The following is a 23,596-nucleotide window of genomic DNA, read 5'->3' as shown; positions in this document are numbered from 1 at the left end:
AAAATCATGATCACTCTAAATACAGCCAATAGATAACATCTATATGAAAGTTATGCATGCACCCATAGACATTAAAATCAGCATGCAGTATATAGAATATTACACGTAAAGGCCTACATTATACAATTATACTGACAGTTCCAATTATTTATCTCGTAATGAAAGAACTTGGCTCTATTTACCCTGCAATGTTTCAGCTTTCAAAGCAGAAGTGTCTGGAATATAAGCAGTAACTTTGATTATTGAAATATTTTACCACAAAAGTCTTAAATTTCTGCAACAGTGTTTTTTAGAAGCCCTTCAACTTTATTACCTTAAGTCTCTTTGTGCAACAAATTAAGTTTTCATTCAACCTTTATGTAGCTGAAATATGTATAGAAATATTATTTAGCCCTTCACATACAGGCACAAAGGGAAATGAAGTTGCTTATAAAGCTGCCAAACCAGCAAACACTAAGGCCAGATCCATATACCTGTTCCCATCTCTGATTCTTTAGGCATTCTTCTTTCCAAAAAGAGCACCACATTGAAGTAAAAGTATCCCATCTTTTAACTGAGCAAACTTGTGGGTATATAATGAATATTCCACCCTACACAGTCCAAGAATGCAAAATAACCCCTACAACAAAAAATTTTATTTGAATGTCTGGTTTTCAACCAACATTGAATATCAGGTTTAGGAATGAATCCTCAAAAGAATTTTGTCAGAATCTTCAGCAGCGTTGTAGTTAAGTAGTATAGTTTTTTAAGAGTAACCTCTTTAGGCTAGACAAGAATGTTAAGTCTGTTGTGTGGTTAAACTATTTGATGATAATAACAATCTTCAAACTGCATGCAACCAGACTTGTTTTGGATATGAACAAATTGCACCGTGTTTAATTAGCTCGGTTATTACCCAACTTAGAGAGGTAACTTCTTGATCTTTATCCATGATTTACTCTAGTACATCATTATTCAGTTCATAATTTCATATTTTGCTCTCTGAACATCTTTGGCGTTGAAGGGAACTGCACTAAACAACATGTGGAACAGGTTTCCATTCATTCAGTTCCTTATGTCAATCCAATCCACATTGAATCTTAAGAGAAATAAACCCACCTGATTGAGGATGCAGGTTCTGAATCTGTTGACCCATGGCCATTTTTAGTTAATTTCTTATTGGGTACTTTCATGGTCCTTATTAATTTTGGAAGTATACCCTAACTATACTGCTTATTCAGTTCTTTTGTCTCAGCATTAGACATCCTTATTTGGTGGAAAGCTTGTTTCTTTTTGCATGCCTTTTACATTCTACATGTGTATGCCAAGATTATCCTCATGCTTCAAAGAATCTAAGCTGTATTGTAATGGAGTCTTAGCCAGGTGACATATATGAACACAAATATATACTCCACCATAGCAAACTAACACTTGGTTGCCTTGTCTCGGTATAATTACCCCAAACCATTCTGGTTTTAGCTGTCTTAAACTTTTAGTACGCCTCTTGCCATTCTTTAAATTTCAGATCGATGTTTCATAGATATTATTGTTATTATTATTATTATTATTATTATTATTATTATTATTATTATTATTATTATTATTATTATTATTATTCAGAAGATGAACCCTATTCTTATGGAACAAGCCCAAAGGGGCAGCTGACTTGAAATTCATGCTTCCAAAGAATATGGTCTTCATTAGGAAGTAAGAGAAGGTAAAGGGAAATACAGAGAGAAGAGATCTCACTTATTAAAAAGAAAAAATGTAATGAATCAGAAAATAAATAAAAATGCATTAAAATGCAAGGAGAATAATATTGTAGTAATGCATTGCATATTTGCTTGAAATTTTTATGTTCCAATGCACAACATTCTCAGGGAGAGTGTTCCACAGTCCAACAGTGTGAGGAATAAAGAACCTCAGGAACTGAGAAGTTCAACAGCAAGGCACATTTACTGCATATTGGTGCTGCTGTTCAGTGAATCTGGTTGCTATCAGCAGGAAAATGGGATCAATGATCAATTGTGAATGTGAAAGATCTCTATTAAAATACAACTTATGAAAAAGTGACAAACAAGACCATCTGTCAAATGATCCAAGTCATAACTGCTAATACAGTATTAGGAAACAGAAACCTACCACCACGAACCACTCTATCTGTTATTAGTACATTTAGTTCTGAATTCTTTTACCTGGTTAATTTTTTAAATGTTCCTTTTTTCCTGAAGAAGATATGTGCTCCAAAACTAAAGAAGCACTATGAAAATTTCATACACAGTAGGATTATAAACCAAATGCAAGCTGATTAGGATAAAATAGTGAATTGCTTGATAAGCTTTGTAATCCAACAGCCCACACAAGGACAATTTCGGTTTCATATTAAAAAGCCAGTGTTTTCATTACTGTCTCTAATGCCTTCCCCCTCAAGTGTTCACCAGGTCTCTCATTCCAGTGGCTGTCTGGTGCACTGGGATGGACTAAGACTCCATAAGTGTATTGACAACTGGTTCTTGATGGCATCAATACCAGCAGAACTTTGTGAGCACCTTTACTGGCTCTTCCAGTTGTGCAGAGATCTGTCTCTCCAGGTCACTAGAAAGAAGCGGGATTTGGAGCCAACAAAGGCAGCGGATCTAGGGATGGATGATACACGAGATGCATTCCTCTCTTTCCTGGTGACAAACATCTGGTAGGCATCTCCATCCAAAAGAGGCCAATCTCTACCATGTTAAAAACTTGCTTGTTCATGAAGCCTTATCCATTGGTGCTTGGATCTCGGAGAACATCATGACAACTTCCTCATCATCACTTGTATTTGTGTGATGTTAATATGCAAACATCAGCTTGATTTTTAATGTCCTTGTACCAGTAGTGGTTTGCAATAAATGCCCTTTTGTAATCTGGTCCTCCAACTCTGTCCATTTGATTGGTGAACAGTGACCAGACCTTTGCCGTTATCACTTGGGTGGTGGGTGGGTCTGTTGGCTCAGCTTTCCCATCTGTCATGATTATTTTTATATCTGTATTATCTTTTTGGCAGCCATAGATGATACAGTTTGCCCTACCAAAAGATTACTGTATCTTTATTCTGAGATATTGTTGACACAGTTGACTGGACAAGTCATAATACCTTGCAATTCTGTTGACACCTTGTACCTTTGTTACTTCACTTTTTTATATCCGCAGTCATTTCAAGAGCCAAGCCTTGCCACACTTACTATACAGGCAGTCCCCAGTTATTGGTGATCCGATTTTTTTTGGCACTTGTCTAGCGATGAAAATCTGCAGTTTTCAGCGCCGTAACCGAAAATCAACGAAAAAGACCCAAAAATCGCAGATTTTCGGTTATCAGTGATTTTCACTTATTGTCACACTCTCAGAACAGAACCCCTGCCGATAACTGGGGACTGCCTGTATTTGGTAGATATTTTCTAAATGTGTACCAAATTTAAAGCACTTAATGATATCGTGCTTATTTACTTAAGAGTCTTGGTACAGTGATACAGTTGTTTGACAACTCTCCTGAAGATTGACAATGAATTTAGCTTTCCAAATTCGTAGGATAATCATGTAATAAGTGCAAGTATTGAAAGAAATTGGAATGAGGTATCATCTCAATGATCACTCAATGCTGAGAGACTTAATACTCAATCCTGGATCATGTCATGTTCAAGTTGTAAGTAAACGATGTTCTGTGCATTGCTCAGTGTTCCTCCCAACTAAGTAAAGCTGACTTCTGAGGGGATTTTCCAAAACTAGGCTATTGATGAGTTAATGACCAGAGGAATATAATCGTAACCAGACTTTTGGGTAAAAGTTTTGTTAAAGGAAACACTTGTAGATCAAACAGTTGTATGCTAAGGCGAAGTTTAGTGCTTTCATATATTCCTTCTGATAGAGCACATTTCTGGTCTGCTGGCAAAGAAGGGTTTTTGGAATGTGAGGTGACTTGCCATATGATTGAATTGGGATTTATGATTTGATCTCCCCAACTAGAGCAGGATATAAAACATTCTAAAAGTGATATTTGTATCTAAGAAATATTTCTGCCCTAATTACTGTTAAGACCCAGCAATAGGAAACTACCAAACGTATTGCATTGTGCAAGTTTAATTATTGTATTACTTCTTTCACAGCCAGCCTTATTGGAAACCAAGTGGCATGCATGCATGTTTCTAGTTTATGAAGTGTTTGTAACCAATTCCCATCCATGTCTTGAAATCAAAATACTGTAGATGTATTGAAAGTTCATGTTTTCCAGTTGAAGTTTCAAAACTTTAAAAGCCCCTGTGGTTCTTCTGGAAATTTTACCCTCTTGATTTATACATTGAATTATGAATCAAAGAGCTTAATCTTATGGCTTTTAGTTGGAGTTCCTGTAGTCTACTGTACAGTGTATGTATAGTATTCTAAATTTCTCTGTCCTTCATAAGGATGATACAGGTATAACATTTTGGTAAGGACGTGAGATGTTACGGGTCATAGATGGAAGAGTCTGTTAAGATAATTTTTCCTTTAATTAGTGTAGAGTAATTATGCAAGAGATCTAAGCTTATTCCTCATTTTATTGAATGAATAGTAATTTGTAATTGTTTCTAATTATTTCAAGTCAAATCACTGCAATTGCAAACCTTTGAGCTTGCAAAAACACTTGTTTCTTGGTATTTTGTCAGACTTCAGACCTTTTTATTACCATTGAATTGATAATATTTTTGGGTACTTTCTCCTATGATTAAGGAATTGCCATTATCATAACTGTATTTTATTTAATATAGAAGTGGAATTACTGCAAAGAATAATATCAGTTTTTCATACTTGCCCCCGGTGAATGAAGTTAGCACTTGAGGCTCTAATAATTGGCTGTATAAATCTGGTAATCATTTTCACACTATTATTGGTATCATAAAAGAGTAGAAAACTGATATGGGGAGTTCTAAAAGATGATTCTGTCTCTTGAAAATTCACTGTTCTTACTCTTATCTGTTAATAGGAAGTTTCCTCCTTTGACTCTACTGTATAGCAACATTATCGATAATGAAGCCAAGATAATTTTGCTTCTAGAAACTCTGTATTGGATGTTTTGATGTCCGAAGTTTTTGTGATAAAGATTAATCTAATGAAAGGTCTATGAAATCTTATTTATGAATTTTTCTTTTATACGATATCCATTACTTTTTGTTATTGTTGACTTGGTATGTGGATGCAGTTGCAAGCTTTGTATATTGTCAGCACTAAAGGAAATACCATAGGCTACGTCATATACCTCCTTAATAGTTAAACTTCATTAGTTTTGCTTCATTTTTAGCTTTGTTAAAAAGTGAGGATTCATAATTTGCTTCTTGTTAACTTGGAATAGTTTGAATTGGCTAAGCATATTTTTAGAGTGGGACTTCTAATTCACAGGAATACTTTTCAGGGTAATTTCTGTGTAAAGTCAAGACATGAAATAATAACTTACGTAATACTGTACATATACAGTTGTCCCTATGTATATGATTGACTTTGCTCCATCAAGACCAGTCATAAAGTATCCCAAGCTGCATTTCTTATGTATGAAATCAGTTTATGTTCTATGTGATCATTACTCTTCCCACCACTTCAGCCTATATCAGTCAATGGATTTTGGCGTCTGATATGATGGATTACTTATTATGAATATATGATTGACTTTTCTTTATCAAGACCAGCCGTAAAATATTCCAAGCTATATTTCTTATGCATAAATAGGTTCATGTTCTAATTGATCATTACTCACCCCACCACTTCAGTTTACAGTATATCAATAGATTTTTGACTGCTAATATGGTGGAATACTTACTGTAAAATTAAATGAGTACATTAGGAATATTGCAGAATCAGTAAAAACATTTGATATTCACCATATAGTAATTCATGCCCAGTCTAGATGAAGTTGTAAATTACGTCCTCCTGCCCTTAAGGTGCTGTTAATCTTCATTGACTAAAACTATCTTCTCCAGTGAAAATGGGTGGGTGTTGGAAGACTTGGGGTTTATGGGTGACATAGACCTGATGAAAGTGAGGAGAGGAACTTCCACTGGATAGTGATAGACATGGAGGGTAAACTAGGAGAGAGACCTTGTGTCAGTGTTGTTGAAGTTTATGAAGAGTCAGAATTGGCAGGAAAAAAGTCAATGAGTGAGAAAGGATGACGAGAAGCAGCAGGTTTGAAGAAGGATGAAACAATTACTTAGATGGCATGTTGCTTTGCTGCTTCCAACATCTTCACGTAAAGCCATAGATCCACAACAGAGCAGACTGTATTACTGCTCCGCTAAGTATTGTGATTGAATCCTTCATAAAGTAATGGCATCCCTAGGTTGGTAGGCAGATCAAAGGTACAGTACTGTACTTGAAATCTAACACCATCAATTTCCTCTGCCCTTTCCATATAAACCTTGGGTTTTGCTGCATACTCCTGCTTAATTGCTATCAACTCATCAGTCAACAGATAACAATTAATCTCAGGCGCCTTGCTAAGGTCTTTGTCAACCTTGTCAAACCTGAGCTTATGGGACAATGTCTGTACAAGTACCTTTCCCATATGAGAAACCTGAGAAATTTTAGACCCCTTCAGTTCATGTTTCCCCAGACAGCACTCTGCTTAGAAGGTTAGACCTCATCTCAAGCATTAACAATGAAGTTAATTGCACCTTTTCAGAAGTTCCTCCTCCTCCATAATTATTTGACTATATTGTGAGGGCTAACCTTGAGAAACAGCAGTATCGTATGCCAAGATTTTAGGCTTTGAGCACTGAGATGATTCCTTAGTTCATAGGTTAGATGGGAGATGTGATGGAATGCAAAACTGCAATTCAGTACTGTGACAGTCCCTCATCATGGTGGGATGACTTGAAGCATTATCTACAATAAGGAAGAACCTGTTCAGAATGATATTCCTTCATATTCACTGCTCAAGGACTTCTAAAACATAGCCAGCCACGTAGCTATAGTTGGTGGTTGTCATCATCCATGTCTTCATGTTTGACTCTAGATTTCTTGAAGCTGTTCCTCTGTAAATCCATTTTGCCTGTGGAATTTCTGAATAAGCTTAAAAGAGAACTAGCTTCAGATCCTTGGCATTGGCAAGCAATGTAAGAGTGATATAGTCCTTAGAAGCCTTGAATCCTGGTGCCTGCCTTCCTTCCTGGGTGATGAAAGCCTTGCTGAACATCTTCCAGAAGAGGCCTGTCTTTTTCATGCTCAGTACAGTATTTACTTGGCAGTGTAACTACTGTCACGAATCTGTCGCTTTTAGGATCTCCTGGAACATCTTGGCAGCCTCCTTGTCTGTACTTGCAGCTTCTTGCAATTTCACGAAAAGTACCTTTAAAAGTCCTTGTGCCAGCCATGACGTGTAGTAAATGTTCCCTCGTAATCTGGTCCCCCAGCTGTTATTCTTGAAATTGGTAAAGAAAGGCAAGACCTACACCGTTATCATCCGGGTGAATGCTTTCTTACTTCCTCTTCATGTGGTAGACCCAGATGAATAAGAGTTTCTCCATCTCTTCTGTGCCTGGGTTGTAAGACAGTACTGTACAGTACTGTATATCCTAGTGTCAAAGATGCTCTTGCCTCAAAGACACTCCAGTTTTGATAAGCAAAATTTTTATGGCTTTCTTTTGGTGGTTGCATGGCATGCATTCAACTGGCTCCATGCACAGAAGTGCTGTGGCTTTGGCTGGTACAGCATATTGATTATTGTCGTCTTTTCCGCTCATTTATTTTTTAAAATACTTTGTTTTATGTTTTATAAGTTCATTGATTTTAATATGAACTAGAAAACTTGAACAGATTACAAATGAACATGTACAGTATAAACTGCTCAGCCGTAATTCATCAGAAATTTTTTAGCCATTTTTAGTATTGGACTGGTATATACAACAGATTTTTTATCTGATGAAGGAAAACTAAACACCAGTAGGAGTTGCTCTGTGTAAAGCATTGCTCAAACATAATTTCTAAAATAACAGAAAATAAAGAGTACCACAGAAACGTGTGATGACCATAGTTTTGCTATAGTAAGCATTGCTGATACATGTACTGGAAAGATTCTTTGTGGCTGCATATATTTGGTTTTTTATGATACTTTTGTTTATTTATTGACTATTTTAACAAAGTATAAATTATAAAATTCTTTCAGGATCATTTACATAGGTTCTGATTGTTTTTTAGCAAAGATAACCTTCCTTTGGGGTTAGGATAGGCCTATGAGAAACATAACCTTTAGCCTCTGGATGCACAAAATATTTTCAAGACTTAATTAAAAATAAAGTTTAGTATTTGATGCTAGGAAGTTCAGCAGTCTGTTGGGCAAACAAAAGTGAGACACTCTGACCCTATGTAAGAACAGCATCCTTCTTCTGAAGGATGATAGGAACAGTACTGTTCATTTGGTAAGTCAGAGTGCCTTGACATTATATTAGCACTTAGTCCTTCATTGCTATTCAACATGTTTTTTTTTTTAGCTTCATTTAAAATCCAAGCTTTTTTAAGTCTTGGAAACCTCTCCAAACTTGTACTATGCATGGAAGACATGTTTAAGATGTTCACAACACTTCAAATGCCTGTATTTAATCAGCTATACTAATTCGTCTCTAAAATCACAATAGAATTGTTCAAAATGTATTTGAAGATTCACAGTACATTGAATCATCTAAACTTGTGGAAATGACTGGCTGTTGTATTAAAATGGATCAGTGTGAAATCAAGAAAGGTCAGAGCACTACAAAGTCTTTCTGATGGTGTTGTCTGCCTTTGATGGCTTCAAAGATCATGCTTTCCAAAAGTTCGGTCACCAGCAATAATTATAGCAATTTCATGATCTTTTCAAGATTAATTTGATTAACTTATGGAGCAAATATCATGTAAGTGAAAAAATATATACCAAACAGTCTTATATGCAGGGCCAACTGTAATTTTACTGTGCTATTGATTTGCCAAGATATTGTATAATTGTATATGGCATTGAGTAGATTTAGATTACTGCATATGCTATTGTACATTACTTTTGTACACAAGATTCGTCTCATAAGCCTTACTAGCATTTTAATACACGTATATACACTGCCATGTTCACTATCCTCACAGAAGACTATTTGTTCATATTATGAAAATGTTCTTTTGGCTATTTTAATGCATAAAAAATGATTTTTAACCTTATTTTCTCCATGTCCCCTCCATCAAATGCCAGAAATAAGTTACGCTTCACAATGATGCTACATGTTTGATTTTTGTTTATCTCTGTAATCACTGAACTGGGTGTTGCTTGCCAGATGTACCTCTCAAAATAGATTAATGTAGCAATTTATATTGCTAGCTCAAGACATTGTTATCTGTTGAAGTAAGGTAGAATTGTTAGTAGTGGTTCTTATCTGCAGTAGTTTGAGAATTGTTGACAACCATAGGTTTTAAGAACGTAGAGAATTGTCAGGCAAAATTTCTTGAGATTAAAAAGTGCATGTCTATTTCATTGTATGTCATGTAGTTGTTGCTTATCAAACCATGCTACCATGATAAGCGTACATACATTAAAAGGTTTTTCTATGATATATAGTATCAAGTAAACAATATGTTTTCACTGAATGGACAATATTTTGATCTATTTATAAGTAACAACTTGCTAAACATCTTTAACAATTGCTAGTATATATAGGAAGCAATATGCAACCTCTTATCAATTTCATGTGTGCTCTAGATGCTGTTAGTGCACCATCAGTATTTGGTACAGCCTACCTCTCAGAGCTATGTAACTAGGACTTTTCCCCCACTTTATTTGCTCATTTAATGTGTTTTATTCCTTTCAATTACCTGAAGTAGTACAGAGAAGTTTAAATGGAGGAAGCATTGGTATGTACCTCGATAATCCAGTTAATGATGAGACAGAAGCGCCGAACTTCTCTGCTGATAGACCTGTGCTGCCTGTCAGTTTAAGTTCTGCCTGGTATTTCAGATTTTGGTCAAGAGAACATCTCAGATGGTTCTGTCTTTACCAGTAGTATTGCTGCTATTTTCAAGTAGTCAGCAACCATCCTTTTTCAAATACGTAAAGTGTGCCAAATAACTAATAATAATATAAGAATTACTAGCTTCCTGTTATTCCATTAGTTGCTGACTTATTTTTTTCTGAAGGAAAAATAAGTAGCTTTCTGCCTAGTGCATTAAGGGTACAGGTCAAGGTTGTGTTACATCTGTGACCTCTTCATTCACAACAAATTTCATGAAAATCAGACTCAAAGAAAGACTAACTTGTGCTAAGTCCTGTTACAAAATTCAGAGGAAAGGATTTCTTGAGATAAATTTTGGAGAAAAAAATCTAAAGTTAAGCTGCTGTCGTACAGTCCGCTTGAACACATACAGTACCCAGTGAACTGTGTTTGCTTCATTTAGAGACCTTTGGTAGGAAAGATTTTTAGGCTCCTGCCATAGGACTGACTAAGCAGCCTTAACACAGCCTTTGTTGCTAGAGCTCCAGTTAGATTTGTCTTCCTTTTTACATAGAAAATTGCAGAACATTTAGTAAAATGATGCAGAGTATCCAAGTCTTAGCCATACTAGTTTGAATCTAAGAATGTATGCAAAGGGATTTTTGTGTAGATCAATTTAAAGGCCTTCTAAAGAGAGCCTTCTTTCCGATCATTCACTTAGGTGACCACATGGACACCCACTCACTCCAAAGCCAATCGAAGATTCCCTGTGAAGTTTCAAGATCCCAGGTCTTGGAACAACCTTCTTATACAGAACCTTTGCAAAAGTTAACAAAACTGTGGAAAAAGATTCCAACTAGATAAAATGGGCTATCTGAGATGGCATTTGTTTTCATTATTGGGAGGTTTGATATCGAGAAAACCTTTGCAGCAATGGAAGCATCCTCCATAATACTGAAGGTCAAGGGGTACCAGAGAATTGTTCCATTTGCCAAAACAGTACTAAAATCATTTCACTACACATGCTCTTTTAGTGGTCCTGAGGAAGCCAGTATTAGCATACCTTGACTTTCTTCCTCTGAGCCTTTTTCTTGGCTTTTTCCTTAGCTTAATTTAGACTATTTTACATAATTACCTCATTTTTTTTTACATAATTGGCAAAACTTTTAAGTTGTTGCTTTTGTTATTTCCTATTTGCCTTATTTTTGTAAAGTTCAGCAGATAGAAGGCTTGTGCTACATTATCCAAGACTAATTTCCCAAAATGGGATGTACTGTATACTCAAGACATATTGGGCATAAAGGATCATTCATTGTCAAGGCAAATTCATCCTTACCTCCTGACTTGGTTACATTTGTCTTTGGTTTACAAATTGCAGTGTACAAACCAATCCATTAGCTCACTAGAGAATGAAAGTCAGGTGGATTGATACTGTATGCCAAAAATGCATCCGGATACGTCATATGGTTGTCTTATTTTTATACCAATCAGTAAATTCTCGAGGTGACTGAATTCATTTCATGAACTAAACAAGTATGGTTATTAAAGTTCCCATCTACTCTCTGCAGAGAAAATTAAGAGTGCATTACAAATTGGATGATTTATTTTCAGTATAGCTGCCAGATCCCCTTTTTGTCTGTATCAGACAATGATTTGCCTTTCTCATCTCTTAATTATATCCACCCCACCAGTCGGTGGACAAGTTAACTTGAAAGGTAATAGATTTACAGGAGTAAATGAGACTTGGCGTCTGAAGTTGGCAGTTAATTAGTGTTAGATCTTTCGCATTTAGTTCCCCTTTTGTCTGAATTTTTACTGTCAGGACATGCAACTGAGACCGTCCCATGCATTGTTTCTTCTTGCATGATAGAATGTATAGTTGTGTTGATAAGGTAGTAGTATTTCTAGTGTTATTTTATATATGATGTAGACAGGGCTATTTTTCATAAAGTTTATTGAAAGTTGCAATTCAAGCTAATATAAATTAGTCTTGGTTATTCTATTTTAAATGTCATCAGATTTCCTTGGGTGTTTTAGACAGTTTACCAGTGAAATATATATTTAAGTAATAAATGTGAGAACACAATGTCATTCTCTTTTACTGTCAGACATTAACAATTCTGATACAGCTGCCACACCCTCAAGATCACATTAAAAAGGAAAAATTGTTCTTTAGTGTCCTTTTCCTCTTTTGCATGTGATTTTTTGTTACATTACATTATAATCATTATAAATGAGTTAGACAAGACAGCCAAAGCTTTTTCTTGGTGTGTGAAAATTGGAGCATTCAGGGATTTGGTCATGTGAGGTTTTCATGAAACGTCCCTGGGTAAAATGAGTATGAATAATTTGAAGAAGAGATGAAATTGCAATACTGTACTGTGATGCAGTTGATAACTTTTTGTTTGAAGAATACAATCCAGTGATCAGTTTGGTCTGTTTTAATTTACCAGGCACATTTCGGAGATCTTAATCACTGACGGATCTGGTCATAGTAGCTGCATCTTTGGCTACATTATCAAAATCTTCACCTCCTTCCATGTCCACATAGGCAGTGATCCAGCATATTTCACATTTCCACTAACTTTGTGTAATTTGTGGTGTGAAAGCATCATTTGTTGTGCAAAAGAATTTGTAAGGCAACAGTTTTTAAGGGCTACTTTAACACTGGTGGTCACTGAAAAAGGCATCTTAGTTTTATTTCAGTTTTGTTTCCATCTGACATCTTTATAGAATGTAATAGCTTTTGTGTTTTCAATAGGGATCTTAAATTCTGCAGATGGAGTCCATAAAGACAACTTTAGTTACGGCCAAATTAGGAATTCATTTTCCATGCCGCAAGACTGATGTCATGTATGAAGTAACAAAGTTATTCATGTAGACAATATGTTTAACTCCAACAGGTAACTGGATTACAAGACATCAATTTCCCAAGATAAACAGGGTCCCACTAAAATATAATTTCAACTCCATCAGAGTAAACATTATATGTATGTACCTCGAAGGTACAATAAGATGTTTTTATGAATTTTGGTCTTGTCCACGTAAACAATAGATATTTTCATGTATCAAATGGCTTTTATATACTGTATAGAAGAAATTGGCAGTTATTGATTTTTGTTCAAAGCTTTAGCTGGTGTGATCTAAATGAGCCAGTGAATTTAATTTTGGGATCCAACCTGTGGCAATTGCAATTTTACATAAACAGCTGCTTAAGAAGATAGGTCTATAGTTATTTGTATCGCTTATGTCTTTTTGAGGCTTAACATGAATAAAATTTTTCAAAATTTCTATTTTTCTTAGGTATACAAACCAACACCTTTTAAGTGGAAGAACATCTTTCATGCATAGTTGAATGGATGCATGGCTATAGTTGCGAGGTTAGCTGTATGGTGCCACTAGTGAGATGGTGTGGGTTCCAGCAGTGTTCAGCATCTAAATCACCAGTTGATCTTTCGACCACGCTGTGTTAGCTGCTGGTTCCACTTTCACCTGCTGAATGGGAGTATGTTAATTTATTTTCCTTGTTGCTTTGTTTTTCTAAAATTTTTTTATTTTGTCTTGTTCTTTTTTGTCATCTCTGCTGCTGTGTTTTTCACTCTCTTAGAGAATAAACAGGAGCAACATAGATGTGAGGGTCTGGGACAGCTTTGTGGTTGTTTCCTATCTCCCACATCTGTAGACAATGTAAGTGATGTTCTCAGTGGTGAAGATAAAGTCTGTGTCCTTTCTTCCAAATGTGAGGAATGTGTGGACTGGGTTTCTCCTCACTGGGAAAGGTTTAGGAGGAAGAAAGGAAAGGACAGTAGGTATTCAACCTCTTTGTTGGGGTCCTTTCTTTTGCCATCTTCTATAACCTTACTACCATCCAAACTACTTCTTGCAAATTCCACACAAGAAAATTTGCCATTTTTTCTGACAGTGTTTCTTCAAGGATATATGTTCCACCCAAGAGACAAAAGAAGAAAAGGCTGTTAGTTCCTATGGAAATACAAATCATTGCCTTTTATAGTAGGAGATGCCCTTCAGTGCAAGCTAGGATGGCCATTTATCTTGATAACAAGGGTCTTTAACTGGTGGTAAAGGTAAGTGAGTGAGGAAATAACCCTCACTCACTCACTAACACTAGCCACTTTTTCTTCAGCCATTATGCAGTGTGGACTTGCTTTTGTTTCTTTGCATTTGCACTGGATTCTTTTTTGAATGTGTACTCATTGTTAGTTTCATGTGTCACTTGGTCTTGTTTTTCTATCTTTATGGTGTGAAGGACTTGAGCCTCTATAAGATCAGTTCATGTCCCACTTATCCATAGACCCATACAAGTACATTATATTATCTTAATCATCCACATAATACATCCAAGGCCATGCAGATAATGAGGTTTGCAGTTGTCATAAAAAAATTTCTGTGGACATAAAACAAGAGTATCATTATGGTACATTGGCATAGAAGATTGATTAGAAAATAAAAACCAAACAGTGTAGTATACTGGATATAAAAAGTATAAAAACATTTAGCATTGAGTAATTTTGAAACTGCTTACTTGGGTTGGACTTGAAAACCATGCAAGGAGGATTTACAAGTCTTCATATTAAGGAGCATGAAAGTTGTCAACATCAAAGCCTCTGAAGTTGATCATGCTTTCTACCTCCTGGGCACGAAAGTTGTCGGCATCAAAGCCTCTGAAGTCGATCATGCTTTCTCCCCCCTTCAGGATACAGTTCCATGTGTGCTCCAAGGTCTTCATAGTGTTGTCCATACAAATATATGTGAAGTTGCAGATAGCAGACTTCAGTGAGTACCTTACCTTTGAGTACCTTATAAAAGTGTGTGAAACTAGAGATGATCTTGGCAGCGAATCAAACCTGCATCAAATGATACCAAATCACTGGGAGACTTTCTGTCAACCCACGGAAGGCACAGGATTGCTTCACATGTCCAAATGCCACTGGTAACAATGACTACCAGAAGCATTTGCAAATAATAAAACAGACACATGTTGCTTGGAAAATTTTGACCAGGTAAATTATTTTCTTTCTCATCAGCCAAGTTTTTAGTGGGCAAGGAGCAATAGATTAGACCAGTTTTGTCAGTGCTGTAGATTTGGCTAAAAATAAGGTACAGGTATTCCTTTTTCATCAAGACTTTCAGTGCCTGCCAAAATTCCTCTTCCTTTCTCAGAAACAACCAAGGCCTCACCATGAGTCTTCTTGTTGGAGATCCTTTGCCATAGTTTGAACTAAAGCAGCCAACCCTTGAATGCATTAAATTCTGCAATCCTAAACAGACCTGTGAACTTCATAGCAGCAGCCTTCAACTCAACAGCCGACCTCTGCTAATGACATCAGATCAAGGTCAGCTAGTCAATTTCATGGCAGGGCTTGGCTATGACCTTGTGGACCCCAGTCACATTTCTTCTCCTTGTCCTTGTATTCTTTATGTCCTGCAAGGCAGACCATGCAAGCCATACTCACCCTTCTTTAGAAGGGTTAGCACCTCCCTGGCCCTTTTCAGAGGTGGTGGGGCCATCCACAAAATACACACCACCATACGCAGCAGAAGCAGCACTTTCAAGACTGCAGGGACACCCACAGAAGCCACAAAATCTGTGGAATGAGACAAAGCAAAGGCATGCACCTCAGAGCTGGTGCATGGGTGCCTTCACAAGCAGCCAGTAAGAAAACAAAACATATGACATAGTCATGACACACCTCTTATCTGCCACTCAAAGGCAATAAACAAAATGAAGTTTATGACATCATTGCTTATGAGCCAATAGCAGTCACAAAAGCTCTGAAACAGAAGAATGCTCTTCCCCTGCCATGAAACTTTTATAACATATATAGTGGTTGGGCCATGAGCCCCTCAGTTTGAGACAGCGTCTCCTCAGTCTCACATAACACAGAAGAAAGGAAATTCGTAACTCATATCTCTCTTCCTTTATTCCTGTCTCAGTCTCAACTGCAAAGACTCAAAAATGGCTTGGGAGCACGCAGGTCCCACAGTTCTTTTTTACATATCTCAGTTCATTCAAAAATCCACAATAATGATACAATAACATTAAAACCACAAATCACAGTTTCAACAACAAAAATGGCAATAAACTACAAAAGTAAAAGGTATAAACACAACAAGGCACAGGGTTTGCTCCCAAAGCCACGGGGGATGTGGGAAAAATATGCATCACCAAATACAAAGGGAAACTCAACATTTGCTTTATAACACAAATACGATTTTCAAGGATTACACTCTCTATAATTGTCATATAAGAAAATATTTAACAATTATTCAATATATGTTTTTTAAAAAGGGCAGATTTTGAGAACAAATCAAATGTTTCGATCTAGCATGAACACAGGATCAGGAATGTTCTCTTGGACAAAAAAACATACATTTAACATCCTCCCCACCGCAGGAGTGTGTCAACACTTCTGTCATCATAGGGACCTCCACTATGATCTCAATAACCTTAACATTTTACAAGTCAAGTTTAACAGGTGCCTTAATAGACCTCCCCCTTCAGGTTTTACCTACATTAGACTTGGGGTGATTCAACAGGATCCACATGATCCTCTGCAATTGGACTGTCCTTTATTTCATCAGGGGAAATACAAACTCTTTCTCACTGACATTTGATATTTCTAAATTATACAAGTTTTACACAGGTCTAGTTATAAATCCACGTTTAGTTTTAACCTCAAAACTTCTCACTACTCCATCTTTACCAGGTTACAACTCAGTAATAACTCCAAGGTGCCACATCAACCTTGGCACTCTTTCTTCTCTACTACCAATTACAACAGAACCCTTCTTTAAATTACAATTTGCTTTGAACCCCTTTACCATGCAAGGCAGGTTTCTAAGATACTGTACTCTGATTGCCAGATTCTCCAAAATTTCTATGACTGACTCAGGTGCACAGCCTCTCTCACACTCAAATCCTTTGAGGATACACCTGAGGCAGGCTCATCTGCCAGTTCTAACTGAAAACCTGCTGAACAACCAATAAGGAATTGAGATGGGGTAAGGGGATTAGCAACATCAGGTTCTTCACCTACAAATGTCAAGGGTATTGAATTGATACAAGCCTCCACCTCATGGAGTGTGGTTTCTAGTTCACTCTTAAACAATGTCTTTGTGCCGTCTTTCTCAGTGCAACCTTCACCGATCTAATGAGGCGTTCCCACCAGCCTCCCCATCATGTCACATTAGGTACAACAAACTTCCATTGGGGTGCCAAAGGGCCATAATGTTGCTTCAACAGGTTGGAGGCACCCACAAAGGTTTTAGCATTGTCCGAGCAGAACACTGAAGGGACATCACGTCTAGCCAAGAACTGTCGAATTGCCAAATTGCAGTCAGCAACCGAAAGGGACTCGGTAAGCTCAAGGTGGACAGCTCGAACAACAGCACAGGTAAAAAGAAGAATATACAACTTCTTGGAAGGAAAATCAACTCAAAACAAGGGACCAGCAAAGTCTAGACCTGTAACAGTGAAAGGAGGGGCAGATTTAACTCTTAACCCAGGAAGGGGAACCACAGGCCGAGAACAGGCCATGGCTTCACGACAACAAGCAACACATTCTCTGCAAACCCTCTGCAACCTGATGAAGACAAATAATCCAATAACTGTTTCGTAAAGGGGAACAAGTGTAGCAACACCAGCATGTTTACGTAACTTATGATGGAAACAAACCAACAACAAAGCAATGTGAGTACCAGGAATAATGATAGGGTGCTTACTCTCAAAATTCAATTCAGCATTCTCTAAGCACCCCTTTATTCTCGGTAAACCATCCTCATCTCGATAAGGATTGAGTTTGATCAAGGAGGACCCCTTTGGGAGGGGCTGAGACCTAGTCAGAGTGTTTACTTCTCTTGTAAAGGCCTCACTTTGAGCAAAGTAAAGCAGTTTTACCTTGGCTTTTGTTAATTCTCCCCATAAGTGAAGGGACCACCAATTTTAAGGGAGGAAGCTCTACAATTGCCAACAAATCTTAACACCCAATCTACAACATTGAGTGCCTTCGGAAAGGAGCTCCATCGAGAGAATTCAAAGAAGGGCTGATCAGACTCAACTGCAACACAAACAGTGTCAGCTTCACGTTGCTCTTCTGGGGGGAACCCCCCTCTCTCGAGTCTTCCTGAAGTGGGAGAGATGATGTGCAAAGCCAAGGAGGACCCACTAACCAAACATCAGACTGCGTGAGTTGTTCCGCATAAACACCTCTAGATATCAGATCTGCTGGGTTGTCTTTGCCAGGACACTGTTGCCAACAAGAAGGAGGGGTCAACCCTTGAATTTTTCACAACTCTGTTAGCCACAGAGGTTTTCCATCGGTTTGGTTCTTCCTTAATCCAAGCTAGGGCAACCATGAAATCAGTCCAGCATTGAATAGAAACCTCCTGGACCAGTCGCAATGTGGACTTCACAAATACAATAAGTCTAGCACACAATAGGGCACCAAGTAATTCAAGCCTAGGAAGGGAAACTTTCTTTATAGGGGCTACCTTACCTCGTGCAGCAACCAGCGATACCTTAAAATTACCTTTGTCAGGCACTCTCACATATGTACAAGCACCATAAACCCTTTCTGAGGCATCACCAAAGGCATGGAGTTGTCAGGAAGATCTCTCCAGGGTAACTCTGAAAGTAAGTAATGATTAATTCTCAATGATTCAAGCACAGAAAATCCTACAACCCACAACTTAACTCTGCCTTGCATAGCCTTAGGTAATAGTTCATCCCAGGCCACCCTCCACCTTCTAAATCTCGATAAAACCTCTCCTAAATCAGGGTTGAGGGAAGGACCACCTCTAAACAGTCATTTAGGGACACCCCATTGCTGCCATGTGCTGACCCGTCAAAAACAGGCCTTATTTTGATGGTGAGGCTTGCCTCTCGCACCACTGGGCGATGTGGCAAATAGAATACAGGATACCCACCCTTAAACTGATGGGGTGGGATTTCTTCTATTATGCCCTCTCTTTCATACTCCTTAAACACCTTATAATATTGTTCCTGAAGACAAGGGTCCCTACCTAACTTACAACTCAACCTCCAACCTTCTCAAGGCCTGGTGTTCATTGTTAAGTAACTATGACTTTACAGACTCAGATTTCCACTGAAGGGCCACTTCATAATGGCCCTCCTTATAACTTACCAAATTCTCAAATTGAACCATAATAGGGTCGGGCTTAAGGGCCCCAGACTGTGTTTCTTGGGCCTGAATGCCTACAGATTCTAAATCCCAAAAATTACTCAAACTATTCTCCTGTAGAATATCAATTACTAACATTTGTGCACATGCACCACAATTACCTTCGGACCTACCAAAAATAGTCTCCTGGGCCATAAGCCCCTCATGACATATAACGTTGTTAGGAATCATCAGTATCCAATACTATACAGATGTAGTCCAATCAACATATCATCTATTTTTTGGTTGGATCCATACTCATTAGCTAGATTAAGATGTGCAAAAGGCTCTAAGCACTTTGGGTCCATCTTGGTCCTACATAAAGGGGCACAAATTACATTAATCTCTGCAACCTTAAAACTATATCTGTGGTTATTTGCCCCCAAACTCATAACCTCATAGATATTGCATAAATCTGTCTTGGAGACCTTACCCCCCACCAAAGGCAGAAAATGATAAATACTCAGAGGACAGCCACTTAGGGTTGACTCTTTGTACCAATTCCTGTGAAATGTAGGACCGATCTGATCTAATATCAAACATTACAGTGGCCAAGGTGATACCCTGATGGCCTGCTATTTTTATTCTTGCAGTTTGTAATACACAGCACTTCTTAATAACCCCAGCCCTTGACTCATAAGGTGCTACCCCCACAATGTGTAACAGAATCACTCTCCCCCTGCACTTTCTCCACTTCAGGGGTTTTATCAGTGGGTGTTACAGAGGTTCTGTCATCAGACTTCCGACATACAAGGGCGGGGTGATTGCCACCCTTGCACCTAGAACACTTGGCTCAGCAACCTTTTGCATAGTGACCACTGGCTAGGCACGTAAAACACAGCAGTTTCTCTCGAATGGCCTCTTCTCTCTCTTGAATTGAGAGCTTCCCTACACCATAACACTTTTCATTGGGATGTAATTTTCTACAGAATGCACACTGCAGCTTTGAAGCACTTTCTTCTGAAGATGTCTGAAGGGCAGGGGCTGAACCCTGGCTGAGCTTTTTCAGCCTTTTTTCGATGCCGGGATCCTCGATTTTTCTGTGATTCAGCCCCTTAAGAGCCTCTGCTTTTCGCGCCCTTCAACTTCTCGTTACAGAAAATCAGCACCCCCCCCAGGTCTCCTCCTTTACGTCCACTGTGAGACCAATCCAACCACATCTCATGGGGAAGCAGGGACAAGATCATGGGTACCAATACCCACCCATACTGGTCCCCTCCAACTCCAAGAGCCTCTAAACTGCGGATGTGGCCTACTAACTCGTCTTGTAATTTCCACAACGCTGTGATTTGGTTATCAGACTTCGATTTCCTAGACAAGGCGAGTTGCATAAGGCCCTGAATGTGGGCCCCTGATGATTTCATCAGGGTCTCCATACCTCTCTTCTAACAGCTGGCAGGCTATTTTGTAATGATCTGCTGTCTGGGTTAGGCCCTGTGTCACACACTTTGCCTCACCTTCCAATACAGAGTGCAGGTACATAAATTTGGAGACAAGAGGCATAGATTTGTCATCAACAATAGCCTTGAATTGGTCCGAAAATGGCCTCCACTCTGTTGTTTTCCCACCATATTTAACCAGTTGAAGCTTAGTCAATTGTATGCTATGTGCCTCAAGACTAACCTCACTAGCAGAAACTACACTGCCCTCACTAGCCTTATTAGAAAGCACAAGTCTGTCCTTACCTAGCCTTTCTAGGGTTTCCGCTGTGGTAACGTGGATTTTTCCTACCTCTTGGAGAAAAGTGTTGGCCTCATGTACTCCTCTTTTAACTTCTTCAGGATTCTTGAACATGCATTGCACCCTTTGATTTATTTCTTCCCAATAGGCCTTCTTGGAGCCGTAAAAGTTGACTAGGTTTATCATTTCATGTCATGAAGGCTCGCCTTTCTGGGCACCACTTAAATTTTCCACAGCACAAACCAGCTATGTCTCCCCCCTCAGTCACGCCAGTGTAAGTTCTTCTATCTCTGTCGAATTGTCTGTAAACCGTGAAATTCGTCCTCACTTTGTTCTTCTTCCGTGGTCTGGGCACCATGTAGTATTTGGGCCATGAGCCCCTCAGTTTGAGACATTATCTCCTCAAAATCTCACATAACACAGGAGAAAGGAATTACAAAGATTCAAAAACGGCTTGGGGAGCACGCAGGTCCCACAGTTCTTTTTTACGTATCTCATTTAATTCAAAAATTCACAATAATGGTACAGACAAGACACTCAGTAATATTAAAACTACAAATCACAGTTTCAGCAGCAAAGTGGCAATAAATTACAAAAATAGAAGGTATAAACACGACAAGGCACAGCGGTTGGGCCAAAAGGCACAGGGGATGGGGGAAAAGTATGCCTCACCAAATATAAGGGGAAACTCAACATTTGTTTCACAACACAAATACAATTTTCAAGGATTACACTCTCTCTATAATTGTCATATAAGAAAACATTTAATAATTATTCAATATGGATCTTTTAATTTGCTAAAATGCTGCTGTGCTTGATGGAAGAAGTACAGACACATTCACATGGTTAGCATTCCTTTTGGCCAGCCCGCAAGACGAGACCAATTTCGACTTGAGCAATGTAAGTGGCATATATACAAGGGTAAACACCATGAATCTGCCCATCGTCTACCTTGTTTGTGCTTGGAATTTCATTGGTTTTGGTTCAAACCCAGTCATCTAGTAAGAGTGAGCAAGTTCCACAAGTGAAAATTTGTTAATGGCCTGGATGTAACCATTGGTCCATTTATGCAAGATTAAGGCCTGATATTTTGAGATGGACCTAGGCTTAGCAAACTCAGGCTTCCTTGGAAACCTGGCAGTCTAGGATCCCCTAGATCTCTGTCATATCCAGTTTTGTGAAACAAATTTGAGTGACATAACAGGCTACTGGTGATGAGGAAAGGTTTGCAAGTCATCCACAACCAACTGCGATAAGGCAAAGATAACTGAGCAACAGCCACTTATCTTCACCACTTTTGTTACTGTACTAGTCTTCTGGTTGATCAAAATAGCTGAAACAGCATCATCTGAGGCATTGCACATTATTACAGTGGCTGTATATTGTCTAGGTATTGTAGAGTAGAATTTGTAATACAGCTAAGGCTTCACAATCTCAGGAATTTCTTAGACTTTGCTAGGGCTTGAGGACAGTTTCAAGATATGAGAAATTCAAAGTAACCCTACTTGTTAGTGAATTGAGAGCAGAAAGTGTTAGCAACCATCTCTGGAATTTAGATAGAGGAGCTTAAGACTTTGGAATGTTTCAAGCCTTGTCCTGTAGTTGAGTATTCAAGTAAGTGGCTCTTATAAACCTGGCAAGGGAGACTCATAGGCACCTAACCTTGGAGTCTGAGTTTCATGACCGCTTTACTGAGGATAGGAGTCCACCTGCAGTTACTCTCCCCAGAGACAGAGCCCATTATTTAGGTCCTGTCCTCAGGCTTCCTTACCAAGAATTTTATATCTAGTCAAAGGATACAGCTGTATGGTACCATTAGCTGTTTTCCAATCATATACTTTGTCTTGTCCAAACAACTTTAATGATGTTGGAGGGTTTAAGTCAGTATAGCTCATTTTTTGCATAGTCATTGTTGCTAGACCACAGTCTTTTGTAAAGAATCTATTCATACAACAAGGTTATGTTCTAGAGCAAAACTCACACTTTTTTAAGCCATTTTTGAGATAAAAACCATGCTTTCAATCATGTTTGAAACATTTATGTGTTTATGTGATAGTGGTGGAACATGTAGGTCTAACTCTGCTGTCTTTTTACTTTGGCTGTTAGACATCACCCACTTGAATCTGGAGGTGCATATACAGTTGCTTGTGCAATTTGCCAGGTAGGTGTCAAGTTTGTTCATATGGCAATTGCTAGTGCAGTCTAACCATCATCAGTATAGTTAATGGCTTATAGTGTCTTAGTCCTTTCCATGTTCCTGCAGATAGTAATGAATTGACTTTTTTTTTTATTTGTACTATATAAAGCCATTGTTTTCTCTGTATGGTGCCTCGAAAGAGGAATACATGGATTGCTTGACCAGCTTTGATGTTCTTGAGATATTCCCCTAATTGATAGCAGGTTTGTTAAAAGTACCCTAATTCTTTGTAACTTAGGTAAACCTTATCTATCACCTGCTGAATCACAGGTGAAAGTTCACTCTGACCACCTCATGTATTAATAACTATTCTGAAACTGAAGCAACGCATAAAAGATTTCTGTTCGAGGGACTCATGTTCCTCTTTCCTTCTTCTTGTCTAAGGAAAGTAGCTTGAGCTGCAGGTGCTAGCAGCAAGAAGGGGTGGGTCTCTTTGACAAAGAGTTTGAGGCAGCTGATGACAAGTTCATTTGGAAGTCAAGAGTTGATTTTAATTTGCTGCTAAGACCAGCAAAAAAAAAAAAAGCATTTGTAAAACTAAGAGATTTTTGTAGTTAGGAAATTTTGTTAGCTTGTAAGTCACCATCTCTTTC

The 23,596-nt window shown here is 38.2% G+C and overlaps 1 protein-coding gene across 3 annotated transcripts in view; it reads left to right on the top strand.

The window, feature by feature from the left end:
* The window catches only part of LOC136849155 (patched domain-containing protein 3-like), a 38,829-nt gene that overhangs the window by 12,620 nt on the left and 2,613 nt on the right, over positions 1–23,596 (top strand). Inside the window, exon 4 of one of the 3 annotated variants that reach the window (XR_010856247.1) lies at positions 13,230–13,431. The exons of 1 other annotated variant lie outside the window; for it this stretch is intronic. Coding sequence is in view for 1 of the 2 variants with exons in the window: in XM_067122233.1 (XP_066978334.1) it covers positions 4,119–4,168 (50 nt within the window). In the remaining variant the exon portion in view is untranslated. Of the gene's footprint in view, positions 1–4,118; positions 12,095–13,229; positions 13,432–23,596 lie in introns of those variants that run through there. One more of the 3 variants, XM_067122233.1, reaches the window with a different exon arrangement.

Source organism: Macrobrachium rosenbergii, chromosome 20 (assembly GCF_040412425.1).
Source record: "Macrobrachium rosenbergii isolate ZJJX-2024 chromosome 20, ASM4041242v1, whole genome shotgun sequence".
NCBI lineage: Eukaryota > Metazoa > Arthropoda > Malacostraca > Decapoda > Palaemonidae > Macrobrachium > Macrobrachium rosenbergii.
This window is presented reverse-complemented; position numbering and strand designations above follow the sequence as displayed.